The sequence below is a fragment of the Thermoascus crustaceus genome, assembly GCF_041956765.1.
Source record: "Thermoascus crustaceus strain CBS 181.67 unplaced genomic scaffold VTN00scaffold_3, whole genome shotgun sequence".
In the NCBI taxonomy this organism is placed as follows: Eukaryota; Fungi; Ascomycota; class Eurotiomycetes; order Eurotiales; family Thermoascaceae; genus Thermoascus; species Thermoascus crustaceus.
In genome coordinates, this window is record NW_027192529.1 from 2,149,348 (window position 1) to 2,166,726 (window position 17,379).

The 17,379-nt window shown below is 48.4% G+C and overlaps 10 protein-coding genes across 10 annotated transcripts; 5 read left to right on the top strand and 5 right to left on the bottom strand.

Moving 5' to 3' along the window:
* Positions 1 to 195: 195 nt before the first annotated feature.
* On the top strand, positions 196 to 1,051 carry VTN00DRAFT_5961 (uncharacterized protein; the record flags this gene model as incomplete). Its single annotated transcript, XM_069432544.1, has 4 exons — positions 196 to 244; positions 293 to 482; positions 541 to 896; positions 957 to 1,051. The coding sequence occupies 4 exons, from the start codon at positions 196 to 198 to the stop codon at positions 1,049 to 1,051; spliced, it is 690 nt and encodes a 229-aa protein (XP_069288393.1).
* Positions 1,052 to 1,415: 364 nt separating this feature from the next.
* Positions 1,416 to 2,551, bottom strand: VTN00DRAFT_5962 (uncharacterized protein; the record flags this gene model as incomplete). The annotated part of the gene is made up of 4 exons (XM_069432545.1): positions 1,416 to 1,603; positions 1,662 to 1,906; positions 1,999 to 2,437; positions 2,491 to 2,551. 4 exons carry the CDS (start codon positions 2,549 to 2,551, stop codon positions 1,416 to 1,418), a joined length of 933 nt encoding a protein of 310 aa, XP_069288394.1.
* A 2,648-nt stretch (positions 2,552 to 5,199) lies between these two features.
* On the top strand, positions 5,200 to 7,374 carry VTN00DRAFT_5963 (uncharacterized protein; the record flags this gene model as incomplete). The annotated part of the gene is made up of 1 exon (XM_069432546.1): positions 5,200 to 7,374. The coding sequence occupies one exon, from the start codon at positions 5,200 to 5,202 to the stop codon at positions 7,372 to 7,374; it is 2,175 nt and encodes a 724-aa protein (XP_069288395.1).
* Positions 7,375 to 7,494: 120 nt separating this feature from the next.
* Positions 7,495 to 8,262, bottom strand: VTN00DRAFT_5964 (uncharacterized protein; the record flags this gene model as incomplete). The annotated part of the gene is made up of 2 exons (XM_069432547.1): positions 7,495 to 7,957; positions 8,009 to 8,262. 2 exons carry the CDS (start codon positions 8,260 to 8,262, stop codon positions 7,495 to 7,497), a joined length of 717 nt encoding a protein of 238 aa, XP_069288396.1.
* A 903-nt stretch (positions 8,263 to 9,165) lies between these two features.
* On the top strand, positions 9,166 to 9,827 carry VTN00DRAFT_5965 (uncharacterized protein; the record flags this gene model as incomplete). Its single annotated transcript, XM_069432548.1, has 3 exons — positions 9,166 to 9,181; positions 9,297 to 9,601; positions 9,693 to 9,827. 3 exons carry the CDS (start codon positions 9,166 to 9,168, stop codon positions 9,825 to 9,827), a joined length of 456 nt encoding a protein of 151 aa, XP_069288397.1.
* A 41-nt stretch (positions 9,828 to 9,868) lies between these two features.
* Positions 9,869 to 10,822, top strand: VTN00DRAFT_5966 (uncharacterized protein; the record flags this gene model as incomplete). Its single annotated transcript, XM_069432549.1, has 2 exons — positions 9,869 to 9,912; positions 10,651 to 10,822. The coding sequence occupies 2 exons, from the start codon at positions 9,869 to 9,871 to the stop codon at positions 10,820 to 10,822; spliced, it is 216 nt and encodes a 71-aa protein (XP_069288398.1).
* Positions 10,823 to 10,855: 33 nt separating this feature from the next.
* Positions 10,856 to 11,791, bottom strand: VTN00DRAFT_5967 (uncharacterized protein; the record flags this gene model as incomplete). Its single annotated transcript, XM_069432550.1, has 4 exons — positions 10,856 to 10,880; positions 10,929 to 11,422; positions 11,498 to 11,577; positions 11,650 to 11,791. 4 exons carry the CDS (start codon positions 11,789 to 11,791, stop codon positions 10,856 to 10,858), a joined length of 741 nt encoding a protein of 246 aa, XP_069288399.1.
* Positions 11,792 to 12,271: 480 nt separating this feature from the next.
* On the bottom strand, positions 12,272 to 13,184 carry VTN00DRAFT_5968 (uncharacterized protein; the record flags this gene model as incomplete). The annotated part of the gene is made up of 2 exons (XM_069432551.1): positions 12,272 to 12,639; positions 12,881 to 13,184. The coding sequence occupies 2 exons, from the start codon at positions 13,182 to 13,184 to the stop codon at positions 12,272 to 12,274; spliced, it is 672 nt and encodes a 223-aa protein (XP_069288400.1).
* Positions 13,185 to 14,295: 1,111 nt separating this feature from the next.
* On the top strand, positions 14,296 to 14,952 carry VTN00DRAFT_5969 (uncharacterized protein; the record flags this gene model as incomplete). The annotated part of the gene is made up of 2 exons (XM_069432552.1): positions 14,296 to 14,448; positions 14,536 to 14,952. The coding sequence occupies 2 exons, from the start codon at positions 14,296 to 14,298 to the stop codon at positions 14,950 to 14,952; spliced, it is 570 nt and encodes a 189-aa protein (XP_069288401.1).
* Positions 14,953 to 15,514: 562 nt separating this feature from the next.
* Positions 15,515 to 16,558, bottom strand: VTN00DRAFT_5970 (uncharacterized protein; the record flags this gene model as incomplete). Its single annotated transcript, XM_069432554.1, has 2 exons — positions 15,515 to 16,265; positions 16,329 to 16,558. 2 exons carry the CDS (start codon positions 16,556 to 16,558, stop codon positions 15,515 to 15,517), a joined length of 981 nt encoding a protein of 326 aa, XP_069288402.1.
* Positions 16,559 to 17,379: the final 821 nt, after the last annotated feature.

Below are 17,379 nucleotides of genomic sequence, written 5' to 3' on the forward strand. Positions count from 1 at the left end.
TAAATACTGCCCGTTCATGATGATAGGTACCACTATTACAAGCTTTTGATTTCAAAGAGCCGCGGCCCGCACGGGTACTATGCCCTGATCTCCACTTGTCGCCACCCCCAGGATCAATTGATCGTGTCAACCAGTGGACGACGTAGGGCACTCGAAATCCCACTTTCTCCTTTGCGCGGTTACTGTCGACATTAGATGGCCATGTTGTCTTTGTCCAGGACTGCAGTGCCTAGTGCACTGCGTGGTAGGTTTTGTACCAATGCTACAAAGTGAATATACTGACCAGCGATAGCCCAACTGCGACTCGTCTCATCTCCTCGCATACAGCAGGCCGCATCAATTTCAAGTTCATCATCGAGGTCTGCATCAGCGCTCGAGCAACGGGGAGAAGCCGGTCCACCTCTCACTACCTCTGGAAAGGTGCGGAGGGAGGTGCCCTTACCCAGTCAGGAGAAGAAGGAGGGCGCATTGCAATATGCCTTGTTTGTCTCCCTTTGTCGACTTCATTTATGTGTAGGCACTGATTGTGAAATAACATAGGACAACTCTTGATCAAGTTGCAAACTGGGCCCGTCAGAGCTCTCTATGGCCCATGACCTTTGGTCTCGCCTGCTGCGCTGTTGAGATGATGCATCTATCAACTCCACGATACGACCAAGATCGCATGGGAATAATTTTTCGGGCATCTCCCAGGCAGTCGGATGTCATGATTGTAGCCGGTACATTGACAAATAAGATGGCTCCGGCTCTCAGACAGGTCTATGATCAGATGCCTGACCCGCGCTGGGTTATCAGCATGGGCAGTTGCGCGAATGGAGGTGGCTACTACCACTACAGTTACTCTGTTACTCGAGGTTGTGACAGAATAGTACCAGTCGACATTTACGTGCCCGGATGTAAGTTTTTCATTCTTCCCTTCTTCGAATTTTCATCATTGCTTATTCTGGTCGTCGAAGGTCCACCCACATCGGAGGCACTTATGTACGGCATCTTTCAGCTTCAGAAAAAAATGAGGCATACCAAAATTACACGTATGTGGTACCGACGATAGAGCGTTTTGCGTTCTTTCGCATCCGGGACTGTGTCTAGCTCAGTACAGCTGGGGTGAGTGACTAGCGGAGATATCTGTTGGAACATGGATTTGCGCAGAGTAGACCTTAGGTTCAGTTTCAACTCGATGGTTCAACTAAGCATGCACCGTTCTTTTTCCCTTTTCCGTTTCATTCAATGCTTGAATACATACCATTTACTGGGAGAATTACAGCCATAAGAACCCATCATTGCCTATAGAACACGTCATCCGTGCATTTGTCGCGTGAAATAACAGGATCAATCAGTTAAATGTTTTATACACTTGAGACTTCGAAACTCCTATTTGACCTCGCCGTGCCGGTTGCTCGCCATACTTCTGCTGCTTACCCGTTAACTACGACACCTCCATTTGGATGCAAGCATTGTCCCGAAATATAACTGCTATCTTGACTTGCAAGAAAAACGAAGCATGTTGCGATTTCACTTGGCTGCCCTGGGCGACCCATGGGGACTGCGCTGAACTGTTCCATAGCCTGGGTATCCATAGTCGACGGGATGAGAGGTGTCCACACTTTCAAAGCCCCTGGTTAGCCACGGTAGACAAGTGTATAACATATCTCTAATCATACCTGGACCAGGACACACGCAGTTGACACGGATGCCTTTGCTGATCTGTTGATTAGACAATGCTCTGGTAAACGCTACGATTGCCCCCTTGGTGGCTGTGTAGTCGAGAAGATCTGGTCGACCGATATAATGATTGACCGACGAGCAATTGATGATTGTTGATCCAGCTTTCATGTGCGGTAGTGCATACTTGGAGAGATAGTAGAAAGGATAGATATTGGTTTCGAAAGTCCGTTCCCACTGCGCTCTATTGGCAGGGTGGTTAGTCCATCTGTCGCTACACACTTTGCCCCCGGCAATCCAGAGTCAACGAGAATTGACAGGGCAGGTGATACTGACTCCTCAAGATCCTTGATATCATGGATCATATTTTGGTAAGCGGCATTGTTCACCAGGATGTCGATACCTCCCATAGTTTGAAGGGCAACCTCAACGATCCTTTTGCAATTTTCTTTTTTGCGAACATCTATTGCCAATAAGTGGCATTCCCGGCCATTTTCCTGTACCCGCCTCTTTGTCTCCTGCGCGTCCTTCTCTTCCTCTGGCAGATAGATGATTAGACTTGAGGCGCCTTCCATCGCAAACAGTATTGCGATAGCGCGTCCAATCCCGGAATCGCCACCAGTGATAATAGCTCGTTTTCCCATTAGCTTTCCAGCCGCTTTGTACATCTGATAGCCACCATCCTCCGTGGGAATGTGGGTGGAGACGGGCTTTGGATCTTCCATTTCAGCTTGCAGCCCAGGCTGTCGTTGATGCTGAATGGGAATTTGATGCCCTACATTTCCTTAGGTCAGTGACCAACTCACATTGATGAGCTTTAAGACTAACCAGCTTGAAACTGAGATTCGGCACCGCTGGCCTTTCTGACTGTGCATTTGGCAGCTTCCATGTTGTTGCTTCGTTGATCCTTTGTTTTCCAAGGGAGAGATACAAAAGGGTGTGAAACCTGAGCGAGCCTACTTCTGTAGCAGAGAAAGGAGAAAGACGAATCATCGAATGGACTGGGCCTTAAAATCCGGACATCGAGTTCAGTGCATGTTCTCTGCCATTATAAATAGAGACAGTACCCTTAGGGGTTGCCGTCACTGTGACATGTACACAAACTATGTTAGAAAAATGCCTCCGTTTCCTGTTAAGGTGATCTATGCTTAACCTTGGAAGTATGAACCGCCAAAGAGCTCTGCCTTCACAAACTTTTGGGTTATGTGCGGGTATTTTAGTCTAGTGCATACCATTAGCACGTCTCAGGGATTGAAAAGGCCGGTTATCACTTCCTGGTAACCTATATGTTTGGCCTCGAGTTGCGTCAATCTATTTTCTCTGGCCGAGAGCGAATTCAAATTCTGTGAACATGGCATTTTCTGCCGAACAAGGTGGCGTCGTGCCCTCTTTCTATGACTGAAACATTGTTATTCTCCAGTTGATGTAACATCCGATTGACGGCTTTACCCTCCTGTATAGTCTTCTGGTGTCATCGTTCGCTTGGTGTCCACATCCTTGACACATGTCCATCGGAGCAAGTGCCTAGCTCTAAGGTATTCAGCGACTATGGGCGAAGTACCTCCTATGGAACATAGGGAAGGCTGCGTACTGTCAGAAGTTCCATTGCGCCGCTGATGAGATGATGATACAACGTGAAGCCACTAAACTACCTAGCCAGTTACATCAGCCAAGACCTTTGGTGAAGAGGTGCGCACAATCCGTGTTCGCCATCCATCCTTTTTGCTCCATAAATCCTCTTTGATCCTGACGTCAGAGTAGTCTTGTAGGGTAAAAGAGCACTGTTCTTGCCATCAGAACCCTCGAAGAATAATAATAATAATAATATTAATACTAATAACCGTCAGCAAAAAATGGCCTGAAAAATTTTTTATCCTAAGTCATGCTATGATATCTCAAAAGTGTCCACACCCATTTTTTCCTTGTCCATACCTTTTATCTATTCATTATTTTATTGTATCATGTATCATAGTAGGGAGTCTTATCATACTCCCCTGTTGCTTATCGGGAAAAAATTTTACTATGCTCTCAGATATCCGCATTAGTAATATTATTCTATATCTGTCAATATGCGTACTTTGACTGCCCCTTCTGACTTCACCATTATCGCTCTCACTTTACTGGGGAAAACTTCTCCACGAGGGTGAAAAACATGGGTACCAAACATATCACCACACCATTACCACAGAGACTTATGATATGATAAGGCAGCGCATCTGCAGTGCTGTTTACTGATTGGTAGTCGAGAATGCCAACCAGCACCCCTCAACTATATTGCAAGGCTTCTTTATATCTCGACAAGGCTTATATTGGTACATGGCGATTTTTGGTTCGCCATTACGGAGTCGACGCCGGTGGGAGTCCCTGTTGCGCGCTATGGACATGGACGCGGGCACGGACTCTGGGGTCAGATTTTGATGCAGCCCTTAGAGCTCACTTCCAGCAACCCTTACTGCCAGACAATCTCTGAACCTCTAGCCACTTAGCTGAAAGCGTTCTGATGTAGTTTGAAGTCACATTTTTCTGGTGAGTTGCTTACAAGGATTTAAGAAGGGTGTTATACGGTTTCAAGAACTACTCTATTCTTAAAAGTAACCAATTCAACTTTCTGCCTATCAAGAAGATTCAGTTAGCGAGGATGGATAGCAGCAACCAAGATCCCTGTCTGTGGGTGTGCTGGGAATAATACTACTCCGGGGATCAACCGCAGTAGAACTTTTTGTGCAAGACTTAGGAACTTAAGCAAGGGTCACTAGAACCGCGGGTACTTCCGCTTAATAATTTCCTAGAAATACAACTACATTCGTGGAATCTTATGACTGAATATCGAGAAGCGAGTATATAGTGTCTCTAAGTGAAATTATATGTACTGAGTATCGTGTCAGGCAGACCTAGAGCTACTCTAGGTAGATAACTGGAGAGTAAGGATATTTGGCTAGTTTACTCCGTACTCAGTCCAATATACTGTGTGGAATCCCAAATCGGATTTGACACACTAGGCAGACAGTAATTATTGCCAAATTTGCACCCGTCTCACCTCGTGCCCATATCTGTTTCAAAGGGATAGGACCTGCGTAATTTTTCTGAAGGACCTGGGATGTTCTTGAACTGGTTGGGACTGCTTGACGGATTTCATTTAGTAGATAATTATCAACCGGAATCAGAATGCATGCGTGTCCACCTTTAATTCAGAGAAAGGAAACAAAGCTTAATGACTGAGATGACAATATGTATGCCCTGGTACCAGGTGTGAAGCAGGTAGGTACTTTCTAAGGTATCCATGTACCTATTATCAGCGATACAGAGCTAGCGTGCCAGTAATCCTGGAGTGAGGTCTGGGCATAGACGGTGGGTACTGTCCGCCCGGACCAACCAACACCAACTCACCTTCACGCGCTACCCAACGAGGTCTCCGCATACTCGCGTCCATTAGCAATTTTTTTTCTCCCTTCTCCACACTTCTAAGCAGTTGAAAGCACTGTTTCTCCCAACTTCAACAACTGCCTGTGAATATTCAAATCTCTATGCTCTTTTACGATGGCAGCGACACTAGCGACAGACAAAGATGGGTTTAATTCGGCTGACTTCGCAATCGGTGGCGCATCGCCTACCCCAGATGCTCCTCGGCGTATTCTCGATTTAATCTCCTCAACACCGCATTCCTTTCTATGCCCAACGAGAGAATTGTATGCTGCATCGGTTGCTTCTGCAAAAAGTTATCTGGATCCACTAGCCATTGCCGTGAACAGATCGCAGAGTGCTCGCCATAGAGAGAATGGGAGGAAACGGAAGAGGTCCGAGCTTGATGAAGATTTCGCAGGCTCTATCTTGCAGCTGCAGCAGCTATACGTGGAGGGTTTTACTGCCAGTCAAATCTGGGAACAGGCAGCAATAATCCTCAAGTCTAGTAAAAGAGAAATAAAGCGGGATCTTTCCCTTACTATATCAAAAAGATCCGCTTCCGCACCGCAGCCCGAAGTTGAGCTGATGCATTTTGGCAATGGTTCTGAACCAGAGAGCTCCGAAAGCTATGGCTCAAGCAGTCAGTTGGAGGATGTCTCGGAGCTGTCAAGCACAGACGACGCTGGCAACGTGGATTCCAGGTCTCGACATGAAAATTTGGGGAAGGAAGATTCAGACGCGGAAAGCAACGTTGGTGAGATGACGGATGGAGAGGGTGATACTACAGGATCTGTACAGGAAGGTCATAACGTTTACGTGCAAGATCCCTATGGCTTGAACGATGGTTTCTTTTCGATCGATGATTTCAACAAGCAGTCCGAGTTCTTCGAGAGGCAGGATGCCAGAGGTGACCATAATGACACTGCAAGCGATGAGGAAGACATCGACTGGCATGCTGATCCTCTCGCCCTTGGAAATTCCATCTCTGATACGAACAAGAGATCCCAAGACCGAGCGCCTGAGGCCGATGCGGGAGACGGTAACACCACTGACACGACCGAAGAAGAGGGTCCTACGTTTGGTGACGCCAATTCCGAGTTTGATTCAGACTCCGAGGAGGAGCGACCGTCACATACTGGCGCTGAAGACAGTTCCACCTGGATCAATACTAATGACATAAAGTACGCGGACTTTTTCGCTCCACCACCGCGAAAAGCCTCTAACAAGAAGATGCGGGCACTCCCAAAGACGCAACCAGATGAGGACGATGTTGAGAACGATATTCAACGTGCCATGGCAGATGTCCGTCGTGATCTTTTCGAAGACGACACTGATGAGGATGTCGATTCGGTTTCGTCGAACGGCGATTCTCAAAGTCAAGTCCATCGCTCTTCCCATGAGAAGCAGCGTGCAAGAATAGCGGACGAGATCCGTCGACTGGAAGCAGCAAATGTCGCTAAGAAAGAATGGATGCTTTCTGGTGAAGCGAGGGCTGTTGACCGACCTGTCAATTCGCTTATTGAAGAAGACATGGACTTCGAGCGTATTGGAAAACCAGTTCCTGTCGTGACCCATGAAACTACTGAAGACATTGAAGAGCTCGTCAAACGGAGAATTCTATCCAAAGAGTTTGATGAGGTCGTCCGTCGCCACCCGGGTGCTTTAGCTGGTCAGGATCTGAGGAGAGGTAGATTTGAGCTCGATGATACAAAACCGCAACAAAGTCTTGCTGAGCTGTATGAGGCTGATCATCTCCGCGCTACCGATCCGAATTATCTGGATCAGAAAGACCACCGGTTAAGGCGCGAGCATGCTGAGATCACCCAACTATGGAAGGGGATAAGTTCCCAGTTAGATTCGCTTTCTAACTGGCATTACAAACCAAAGACGCCCCAAGCAAGCATAAACGTAGTCACAGATGTGGCGACCATCGCAATGGAGGAGGCGCGGCCGACGGCTAGTGGTGCCGTTAACACGACAGGCGCACTCGCACCGCAGGAGATATATGCCCCTGGAGATGATGGCAAGGTCGGCGGAGAAGTGATACTCAAGAGCGGAGCTTCTGTGGCCAAAGAGGAGATGACTCGGGAAGAAAAGATTAGACGAAGACGGCGACAGAAGGAGAAGATAAAGAAAGCTAATTCCGGAGCTGCCGAACAACAGTCCCAAAAGGCGACACAGAGGCAGCAACTCATTTCAGACTTGAAGAAAGGCGGCGTCAAGGTTATTGGTGATAGAGGCGAGATGAGGGATGTCTATGGGCAGAAGGTGACTTCGAGTGCAAATCAGGGAGATGTGCTCAAGCTGTAGAAGACAAGAAAATTTTTTGCACAAGCGGCGTTGCTCTACATCAAAACCAATATTTATCTATCAGAACAATTCATAAGTGCTTTGGCTTCAGCTATCATTAAGTTGAGATCCGTTGCATCATTATTTGTTCGCAGATCGTGGACGAATCAAATAGAGGAAAATATTTTCCTTAACGTAGACCTCCCGGTCGACGTCATTTCGGATTTCCACGACGTCGAATATCTTCTTTGCCTGCTTGATGAACCTAAGGTCCGCGCGTCGGCGCCGTTTGAAGCAGAAATAACATAATGAATCTGGACCCAAGAGACTCTGCAGAGTGGAAATCAGCAGGGGAAATGCTGGCTCAAAGTAGACGCAATCCGCCGCAAGAACGATGGATGGATGGGTAGGAATGCAGTCTGGGAGAGGGTCTCCCCAATCGAGGACGTTGGCTCTGACGGTGGAAGAGAGGCCATTCAGCTTTATGTTGTCTTCCATCAGAGACAGCATGAGCTCCTGGTCCGTAATGAAGATCGGTGCATTGACAGAACAACCGCGAGCGACCGCAAGCCCCACGAGGCCACCGCCCGCGCCAAGCTCAACTCTGCAAGGATCAGTCCAGAAAGTCCTAGGCGACAGATAGGGGCATACAGACATTGTCTTGCCAAGGAGATCGGTACGATGTTCGCGGAGCATGTACTTTGCTAGCACCATTCCAGCCGGCCAAAGTTGGCCGCCGCATCCGTCCTTGAGATCTTCCTTCAGCAGGAGTGGTTCCTGCAAAAGACCATCGAACGAGACGCTAGTGATTCCGGCTGCCTTGAGCTCCCTTGCGGGGACCAGGGACTCGCTGATACCGAAGGGAGCATCGGAATCTGATGAGACTGAACTGGTCTCGTGAGCCTCCATGCAGGAACAAGCAGAGGGGTTCGAATCGACAGGTGATTAATGCGGCGATAGGGTTCGGAAAATTGGATTAGACGACTAGAACGACTGGACGGTGTGTGCGGGGAGGGTTGAAGGTGGGAAGAACCAAAAAGAAATCGACCTTTGATGAAGAAGCACCATGAGGGCACCAATGGGTGCGAGGGATGCAATCCACCCCATCCATGGATGGATTGTTAGATCTGTAGTTACATTACGTGTACTGTAGTTTATACAAGTAGACATTTTGCAGGCTGCAGATCGTTTGACGTGCTTTTGTGGAGTTTTTGCCAGTTAAAAAACGTTTTAGGGTTTTGGGTTCAACATCTCCTCCACTCATCACGTAAGTACCTTGAAGGAGTTACCAAGACAGGCCGCTTCCGGCAGCGATGTGTTTGATCTTTTCTTGCTTCTGCTCATCCAGTTCCATCAGGCTGCTGCTTTCGTCCAGCTTGACGTCATGCTCCAACATGTGCTCTCTTCGCGTCCCATCTTCGGATTATGATGTTAAGTGATTATTTCGTACGGAAGACTTTGTACAGCTATCTATCCATCGATGTCGGATCATGGGTCCGCACCTTGTCCTTTGATGCCGGTTAGTAACTACGAAGTTGTCTACCTAATGTTTTCTTGCGCGTCCATCGTTGGCCGCAAGTGGCAATGATCATTCCTCATCATCACCCTTCGGTCATGACGACGTCATTGCATTTCTCTTGGACCCAAGCTTCAACATGTGACACCTCATACAGTGTCCGTTGAAAAGGCATAGAGTCGCCTCTGGGTGTTCTTGTTTGTAGCTCCGTTCCAAATCGTGTCAACTCGGAATATCTCTCTCTTCCTCAGTCGGTTTCTCTCAAAAGTCATCCGATTTTCAAACCTACTTTCACAATGACCACTCTACATTGTAAGTGTCTCAATCCCTAGCTAACAATTGCCTTGAAAAATGCACCAATTGCTAGATTCCATTTTCAGCCTTCCAGCTTGACATGGACAAACTTCTGACCCGTGAGGACCTACAGACCTGCCCCCAGTGAAGCCCTCCGCAATCGCGTTGGGCACCGTGTTTACTCACACGGCTTCTTTGGGCATACTCGCCCCCGTTTTCGGCGATACCTACCATCGTGCGCAGGCTGCAAACTCCAAGGAAGAATTCATAAAATCGAAAGAGGCGGCCGGCGCTGCGGCAGCCTGGGGGAGCTCTTTAATTGGAAGCGCTGTGCAGACCTATGGAGTGGCAGCTCTGATCAACGCAACTGGTACTTTGAGCTACAAGGGTGCTGCCTATCTTGGGAGTCTCATCTTCTTTGCAAGCTCGGCCCCGAGCGTACGTCCTCCCGTGTTTGCAACATTTTCTACTAGTTTTTCTCTTCAATTTGCCATCTCTGTTTACTAATTTATTTTCGAGGTCGGTACAGTTTATCACCCAGATCTTCGCTGAAAAGAGGCCGCTGGATACTGTCGCTGTGGGAGCAGTAAGCCGAGTCTTCGAAACTGTAGGGCTGAGTCTATTCCTTACCTGGTGGGGAACGCGCACGAATCCTTTCGATTAGAAACCTGTTTGCATCGGAAACTTTTTGCATGTCGATAGAAAATGAGATGGCAGCGAAAGCGGCTGTCACTTAACCAACCTCGACTGTCAGCTGTTTGTACCTACTAGACCTGAAACTACTGAAGGTTCCAAGCACTCTAAGCCTTGAATACGCACAATATCTGCTGGTACTAGGTCCCAACAGACCTGGTTTGTCCATTAGTCTTAAAGGAAGCAAAAGAAGCACATATCGCCATTGCCTTCATGCGTAACACGCCACGTCGCTGTGCGGCCTTCATATATAAGATTCGAGAGTCTTCCAACTTGAAACGATCATTCGAATCGCACTGAAATGGCGAGGTGAAATAAAACTTGCTCGGCATCCAACTGCTGGCCACTCTCGGGTCAGGTGTAACGAGGAAAACAGTAGGAGGGCCCGCAGTAATTCTGCTGTAAACCGTCCGAATACTGCCCACAAGACCTGTCCTGGTCTCAAGTCTGCCGTCGTGTTTGTTTTACTTAAACGTAAGCTGATGGTGTGTTCGACGCCCAGATGCTTAGAATACATTGACAGCAGGTACAGGGGGTTAGTAGTGGTAGTGGCGGTGGTAAGAAGAGGCAAACAAGAAACATGGACAACCATCGTTTCCGGTTCAACCCAGCCCGCGAATAATCCGTCCGACGTAGCTCTTGATAGAAACGGCGGGTACAATGTTGCCAATATGGAAAAATTTAATTGAAAGACCTGATTCTTCTTTTTTATGGTTTGGCTGGCTTACGGAGCATAGTGATGAGACAGAAAAGACTCAGTGATTAGCGACTCACTCTCGTGAAATGGGAATAAGAGTGTTGTCCAAAGACCACTGTAGCATTGCGGTGACTGATAACGAGACATTTAAATGCAGTCATTGGACAGTAATACGAACAAGTTCAACGCATATGGTCGGAGAAAGATTGACAATCGATCCCAAGTCTATCCACCTCAGCCTATCTATGGAAAGAAGTAGAGAGATGTAGAGAACGTATTCCTTGAGAGTCTTATCACACAGGTCAAGCAAACGTACGACACGGGTATCTGTACAAGGATGTCAGCTTCAAATATCAATGGAAGGATAAGACTTACTTCTCTGGATACCCATGCTCTGGGTCAATACGGTATTTCGACGAAGAATTCAAATTACACGGCAGTGGAGGTAACCCATTAGGTTCCAGAACTCCCTGAATGCCCTTTTTATCTTTCTCGAACAAAGGGGCCAAGCCCCGTTCTTCCCCTTCCTGCTTTACCGCGACCAACTGCTTTGCACCAGCTTCCCCTATTTGAAGGACATGGTCTTTGGGCGCCGTCTGGCTGCCTACCGTGAGAAGTCCCACAATATCTGCCTGGTTGATCACGCTCAGCCTGGGATAATTCCTCCGCACATCGCGTTTCCAATAAGGGTTATCGGCGATGTCGCCTGCCGGAACAGTGACAGGGTCATCATAAGACTGAGGAGGTAAAGCTCCTGGCGGGGGGTTGCGGTACTGCGGATTCAGTGGGACACCCGTCGAGCGGTTAGGATCCAACGCTAGAAGGCGCCGGAGACGCTCCCATATTCCAGTGGATTGGACAGTGTATTTCTATACTCTTTTAGTAATGGAAGATGACAGGATGATATCGAGGTCTACGATGCCGACCAACGATGGGACACTTACCTTGTGAACCGCAATAGCATTCGAGGCCGATTTGGCCGCTTTCAGAACTTCGCGAGTCATTATGGGAAAGGGGACGAATTCTAGTAACTGTAAGTTGCACTGGACCAATTTAACCAAACAGAATGGCATGTGGGTGAAGTTTGTTGGCATACCTTCCCTACCCCAAAGGTTCCTGGGTCTACGGATGCGGAGAGGTGCTGTTGTCTGGGGTCCCGTACGGGGGGGGATGGAGACCATACCCGGGGTAATTATATTTCCGCAACTCAAACCGTGGGGAGGCGGGATGAACAACATTTGAAATTAATCGTGCCGCTGACAGCCTGCCCACCATGAGCGGTCTGTGGAGCAACCGTATTTTTGTTAATGAAGAATTGACTTCAGTTGGACTCTGTATCGGCATCACCTGAATGTCTTCGTCACGTAAACTCCTACCCGATATCCCCAGTACCTACCTAGGTACAGCGCCGAGCTCCTCGAGGTCCCCAGAGCCGATGAGACTAATTCATGGCAACACTGCGAGTGGGAAGCCTAGTATTCTACGTTGCCCATTCAAAATTAGGCTACTCACAATAGCATGCACGCAATGCAATTCCGACATTCGTTCTAATGTAACCAAATAGACCTCTCCAGCAGGGGGTAGCAGCAAAAATAGCGAAAATTTATACCAGCTTAATATCTCGAGAATCCTAATACCGGCAAGAAATACAAAAGTTCATCCATATATCCACTCTGCCAAGGTAATTGATTGGGGGTTATATGCCAGTATTCTAGCAGCTACACCCCACTGGGAGATCCATCACGTCCTTTCTCTGTACCTTTAGGTGCCTCTTGGGTTGAACTCGCAGCTACCAATCCATGCACTGCATTTACAGTTGCAGCCGGCCCGCCTTTTTCTAGAAGCAATATTTTGCCTACTTTATCCACAACGGCAACCCCTCTGATGGTTCCTTTGGGGGTCTTTTTAAAGCCAAGAGCTGAAATCAACGTAGCTTTAGGATCACAGAGAAGGCTGTATGGAAGGTGCTGTTTGGTTTTGAATGTCGTATTTGCCTTGGGTGAGTCTGTCGATAGCCCGTAGATTGACAGTCCAGTCGACGTGAGGTTTTCATAACCATCACGGAACAAGCAAGCTTGCTGTGTGCCTTCATTGATGTCAGCTTTACTGTAGCAATATTACGTTTCTCACCGGAACAAAAAAAGTTTATAGCATATGTGGCAAACCCCTACTTCACCAGCTCGAGCAGGAGGCATAGTGGGAGAACCCATGAAGTCCAAAGACAGAATCTACATCAAAACCAAGAGAAACAGTAGTAACTGGCTGAAAGAAAAAGGACCAAGACTAGCATCGAAAAACTGTTCACGGAAATGAAGTTGGCAACTTACATCCAGGAGTTGAGGCTCTGGGGTATGTGAAAAGCACTACTCCCGATTCACTAGACTCCACCAGTGCTTTCAGTGTAGTCTTTACACCCTCGTTTGTTTCAATCTCGCCGCCAAATCCATCTAAGGAAAGAGTGTCGCCCACGCTGGGAATGCTGCCTGTTGGAGAAGTATCCGCAGAACTGGTGCCAGCTTGCTTGTCTGGTACTTTAGATTTCGTTTTGGAACGTGCCTTCTCGACACCCTTTGCCCTTTTCTCGGACGACTGAGACTCTGCAGGTGCCTTGCGCTTTCTGAGCTCGACCATCTCCACAGACTGACGGCGCAAGATATTGAAAAAAAAAATAAAATAAAATAAAAAGAAGCAATGGAAGACAATGTAGAACAAAAGCGAGCGACCAAATGCAACGACAATTTCGAGTACGATGGTATGGTAGAAGCTGGTAGCGATGCTTCAATCAACCTCACCGCTTGCATTAGGAGGACAGGAGGTCGGGGAAAGGGGACGCCGATGTGGGACGCGGGAGGCCGCCCGTGTTGGAGACGCCCATGGATCGGATCGCGTGAGAGAGTTCTCCGTACACACAACAAGTATCATCGCATTTTAAGGAGTACAACAAAGGTCAAGCGAGTCCTCAGCGATGACAGTCATGTTCTCGGTGCGGCCGCTAATCGGTGTCCCTCGCAAGGCATCAGCAATCCTCACGTGCGTGTATTCCCGTTTACTCCGGACGTCAGGATGCTTGCTGCAAGATCACCGGTAATAGGTCGCCGACCTTTTACTAAATACCAAATAGTCCAAAGACCCCGCCTTCTCCGATTTTCCTTGGCAATGAACGTAATCTGTCGAAGAATAATAATGCCCATGACATTTTACTGTGTACATACTCTGCGTAGACAGGTTCGGTGACGTTTCCAGCTGGTCACCGGAACATCCCGACCAGTTCGGAGTTATGAAAGCCCCAAGCACCTACATTAAAAGTACGTTTGTCGGGTCAGTCGGCTTTTGCTGACCGGCGAGAAGCTGTAGTTGAATTTGAGCGGCGAGCCAAACTCCAGTCTCAAGCGGCCCGCTCAGGGACCGAGCGTAACCTTGGAAAAAAGACTTTTTCCCGACCTTGCGCATGTGAGCCCGGAGATCTGCCATCCACTTTTCATCCACCCGGTGATACCCTCATTCTTGCCTTTGCCTTGTGTCTTTTTTGGCCCTTCCTCTTCGTCTGTTGGTGCTCCGATCAACCCACGATCTCCCCGCATTGTTTGCCTGGTCCTGACCCAAGTCAGGCTGCTGTTTTTATCGTCTGCTTGCGTTTCCATTTGCGCGTATCCGCATCCGAATCCCCGGTCTCTCAATATTTCCCTACCACGCCAAGGCAGTTTGTAGGATCGCTCTTCTCCCTCCTTCGCCTTGCTCCGACATGAAGGTATTTGCATCGTCCTGCACCTTTGACTACTCGTGGAACGAGGTGTCTACAGCAAACTGGCGCAAATATTGTCCATGGAATGACAAATCTACCCATGTCGTGGCTGTAGACACATTGTCGAGGGTTGTCGACCCACATACAGGCATTGTAAGTCAACCCGACTGTTCATCTTTTTGGAGTCTTCTGCGTAATGTCGATGGAATATTGCTGGGCTAACCATCCTGCCATCACTAGCTGCGTACGGAGCGTCTGATTACTTGCAACCAGTCGGCACCACAATGGGTATTATCATTGTTCGGGGGCAATGCTACCTCACACGTCTACGAGGTTTCTTACGTTGATCCGGTTGCGAAGAAGGTTACAATGTGTTCCACCAACCTCACGTGGTCAAATGTTCTCAACGTTAGAGAAATGGTTGTATATCAACCATCCCAGTCGATGCCTGATTCCAAGACCGATTTCAAACAAGAAGCAAAGATCACTGCAGTCTGTAGTGGGTGGCAAAAAATCAAAAATAAAGTTGAAGAAGCGAGCGTGGAGAGATTCAGTCAAAACGCGAAGAGGGGTCGCGAAGGTTTCGAGACCGTCCTTGAGATGAGCCGAAGAGTCTTTGGTGAACAGCGCGAGCGTGAGAATCAGAACATGCGATGATGAGTGTTTAGAGCTCGCCTTCTGCATTTCGGTTGACATCTCTCCGTGGTCCTTTGTGAAGCGATTGCATATTCTGGCGTCCATCTGTCTATGAAAGCATCTGGCATGAGTTTGGCGTTTCCGTTTTACTCTTTCCATTCTTTTTGTACTTTTGTTATTTTTCAAGGCTGCGGGAAGCAAAAGTTTCGGTTGACGGCGTTTAGGATGACATTCACGCTTCTACCATTACGAGACGAGAGACAAGAACGGTTTGAAAACAGTGCTCAGTGCCGGATCTTTGTTACAACCATTGTTTTTCAGCAATCTCTTTTGTATTTTCTGCTTTCTGAAGAAATGGGGGCATTGGTGACTGCTACCATAGAAGTTTCGTGGAATTCGTTGAAAGGCAGTATATATATAGTATACACTGAGCAAGCATAGCATTACATATATCCCCTTGCCAAAAGGTCAGATAGTCATTCTCCATACGCCTGGATCATATACATCCCCTTGTATACCGGAACGCCTCCCTGGGCCGGTGTGCAATCATGATCATGGGAAGTACCTTGCGAAGACCAAGGCATCAACCTAGAAGACCACCCAAAACCACACGTCCGACTCCAGCGATTTCATTTTTTGCGCCACTTCTGCTGGCGTCTTCAAATTCACGCACCACACCCGCAACCATGATCTTCCGCAGTTTTGAATCAGCCTTGGAGAACATCTCACCTAATGCGGCTGTGCAAACAGCAGGACTCGATACCAGACTAACGAGCCGGGTATAGCAGTCTATTAATACATCGCAAAGCGTAGCAAACGTCTCAAAGAAATCGGGATCGAATGGCAATGATGGTGTAAGAAGATAGGAGTACTCTTCTCCGGGAAGAAGATCCGAGGACTCTGTATTCGGGAAAGATGTTGCCGCAGTTGCCGAAGAGGTAATATTCCCCGTTATAGCTTTGCCGTCGGGAGCATCACTAGATTGCATGGGGAGACCGATTTCTGTTGCGGAGCTAGCTCTTCTCGTTTTGCTACCCGAATGCGTTGCCCTTCTGAACATCTGCGGTATTCTCGCTCTTGCCAGACTTGACGATGAGCTTCCATCGGGCGGGTGCACTTGTTGAAAGGTCTCGAATTCGAGCAGGAGAGCGTTCAGGGCACGAAGATACTCGAAGGGGGTCGAATTCACGTCGAGAATCGGTGGTAGGGAAAGTCCCAAAAGTAGATAGTTGATTGCACGGCGGGAAAGCTTCCGTGGGTCAAAGTATGGCATCTTGGTGAGATCATTTTTGGAAAAATGTACTGTATTAAACCAATAAACTCGGCCTTCATGACTGTAACCCGATGAGTATCGCCAGTTTTATGCACGTCTCTCGGAAGAGCGGGAGTCAACTCACGCTTTCCTCAGGTAGTCCAAAGTAGATATTCGCTTTGACGCCATGTCGTGGATATGTTGATAAATGGCACTCGCGCTCTGCGGTCCGAGTGTTCCACCGCCGCTGGCTTGAGGTGGAGGAAGGGGCGGGACACCACCAGTTCCGTGCAGGGTCTCATGATTGGAATGTCCTGTGATTGAAGATTTCGTATCCCTTCGAGACAAACCCGGGCCAAATGTAGACGTAACCATCTTAGCGGGAAGGGGGTCGCAGTCGATAGAGAGGGTGGTGTCGCTGTTGTAAGAGGTTTGTACTTTGTACGGCCGGCTTGCTTACCCCTGGCTGCTTGCGTCTTTTACTGAATCGCCTAGAGGTAGTCGGGGAAGAAAACAGCAGGGGGAAGTCTACCGGCGGCTATGGGAAAATCAGTTGGAGGATCTTCTCTCTGGGGATTTTTTTTTTGAAGAGATAGACGGTCCGGGTCGTGGTGACGGGACAATATGCGACAGGACCCAACAACCCCTTTACGGAGTACCTAATGACCCGTGGATCTGGAGGAGCCGCGCCCGTGGAGGGACTGGCAGTAGCACGTAGTTAACTCCATCCACGAGCAGCTCCCGCTTCTCTATTCTGGCAGAGGTCGGTCTCTACGCTGCCAGCACCGAGACAGATCGATACAAACCTAATTGTCGGGCTCCTAGGTATGGACTTGGGAGACAGAGTACTACTCTAGGTAGTCTATGGTACGCAATGATAATAGCAGTCTAGCCATGGGGTTCGACTAGCGTGGGCCCGGCTCAGGGGCCTTAATTTAGGTAGTCTCTGGCGCTGAGGGCTGCTCAGTACTGGAATCCCATTTCAAGGAGTTCGTGTATGGCTGATGATCCGGCCTGAGCTTTGTCCCTAATCTGATGACATCACTGATGTGAACTTGAACTAATATATCATTGTTAAGAGAGCGATAAGGGCGTTTTTTCCCGATGATCTGCCTCCCGCCGGACCACTGGAACAGTCGGTCCAGTGTCCACGGATATCCCGTGCGGCGTTCGTGGAGGGGAAGGAGGGGTACTAA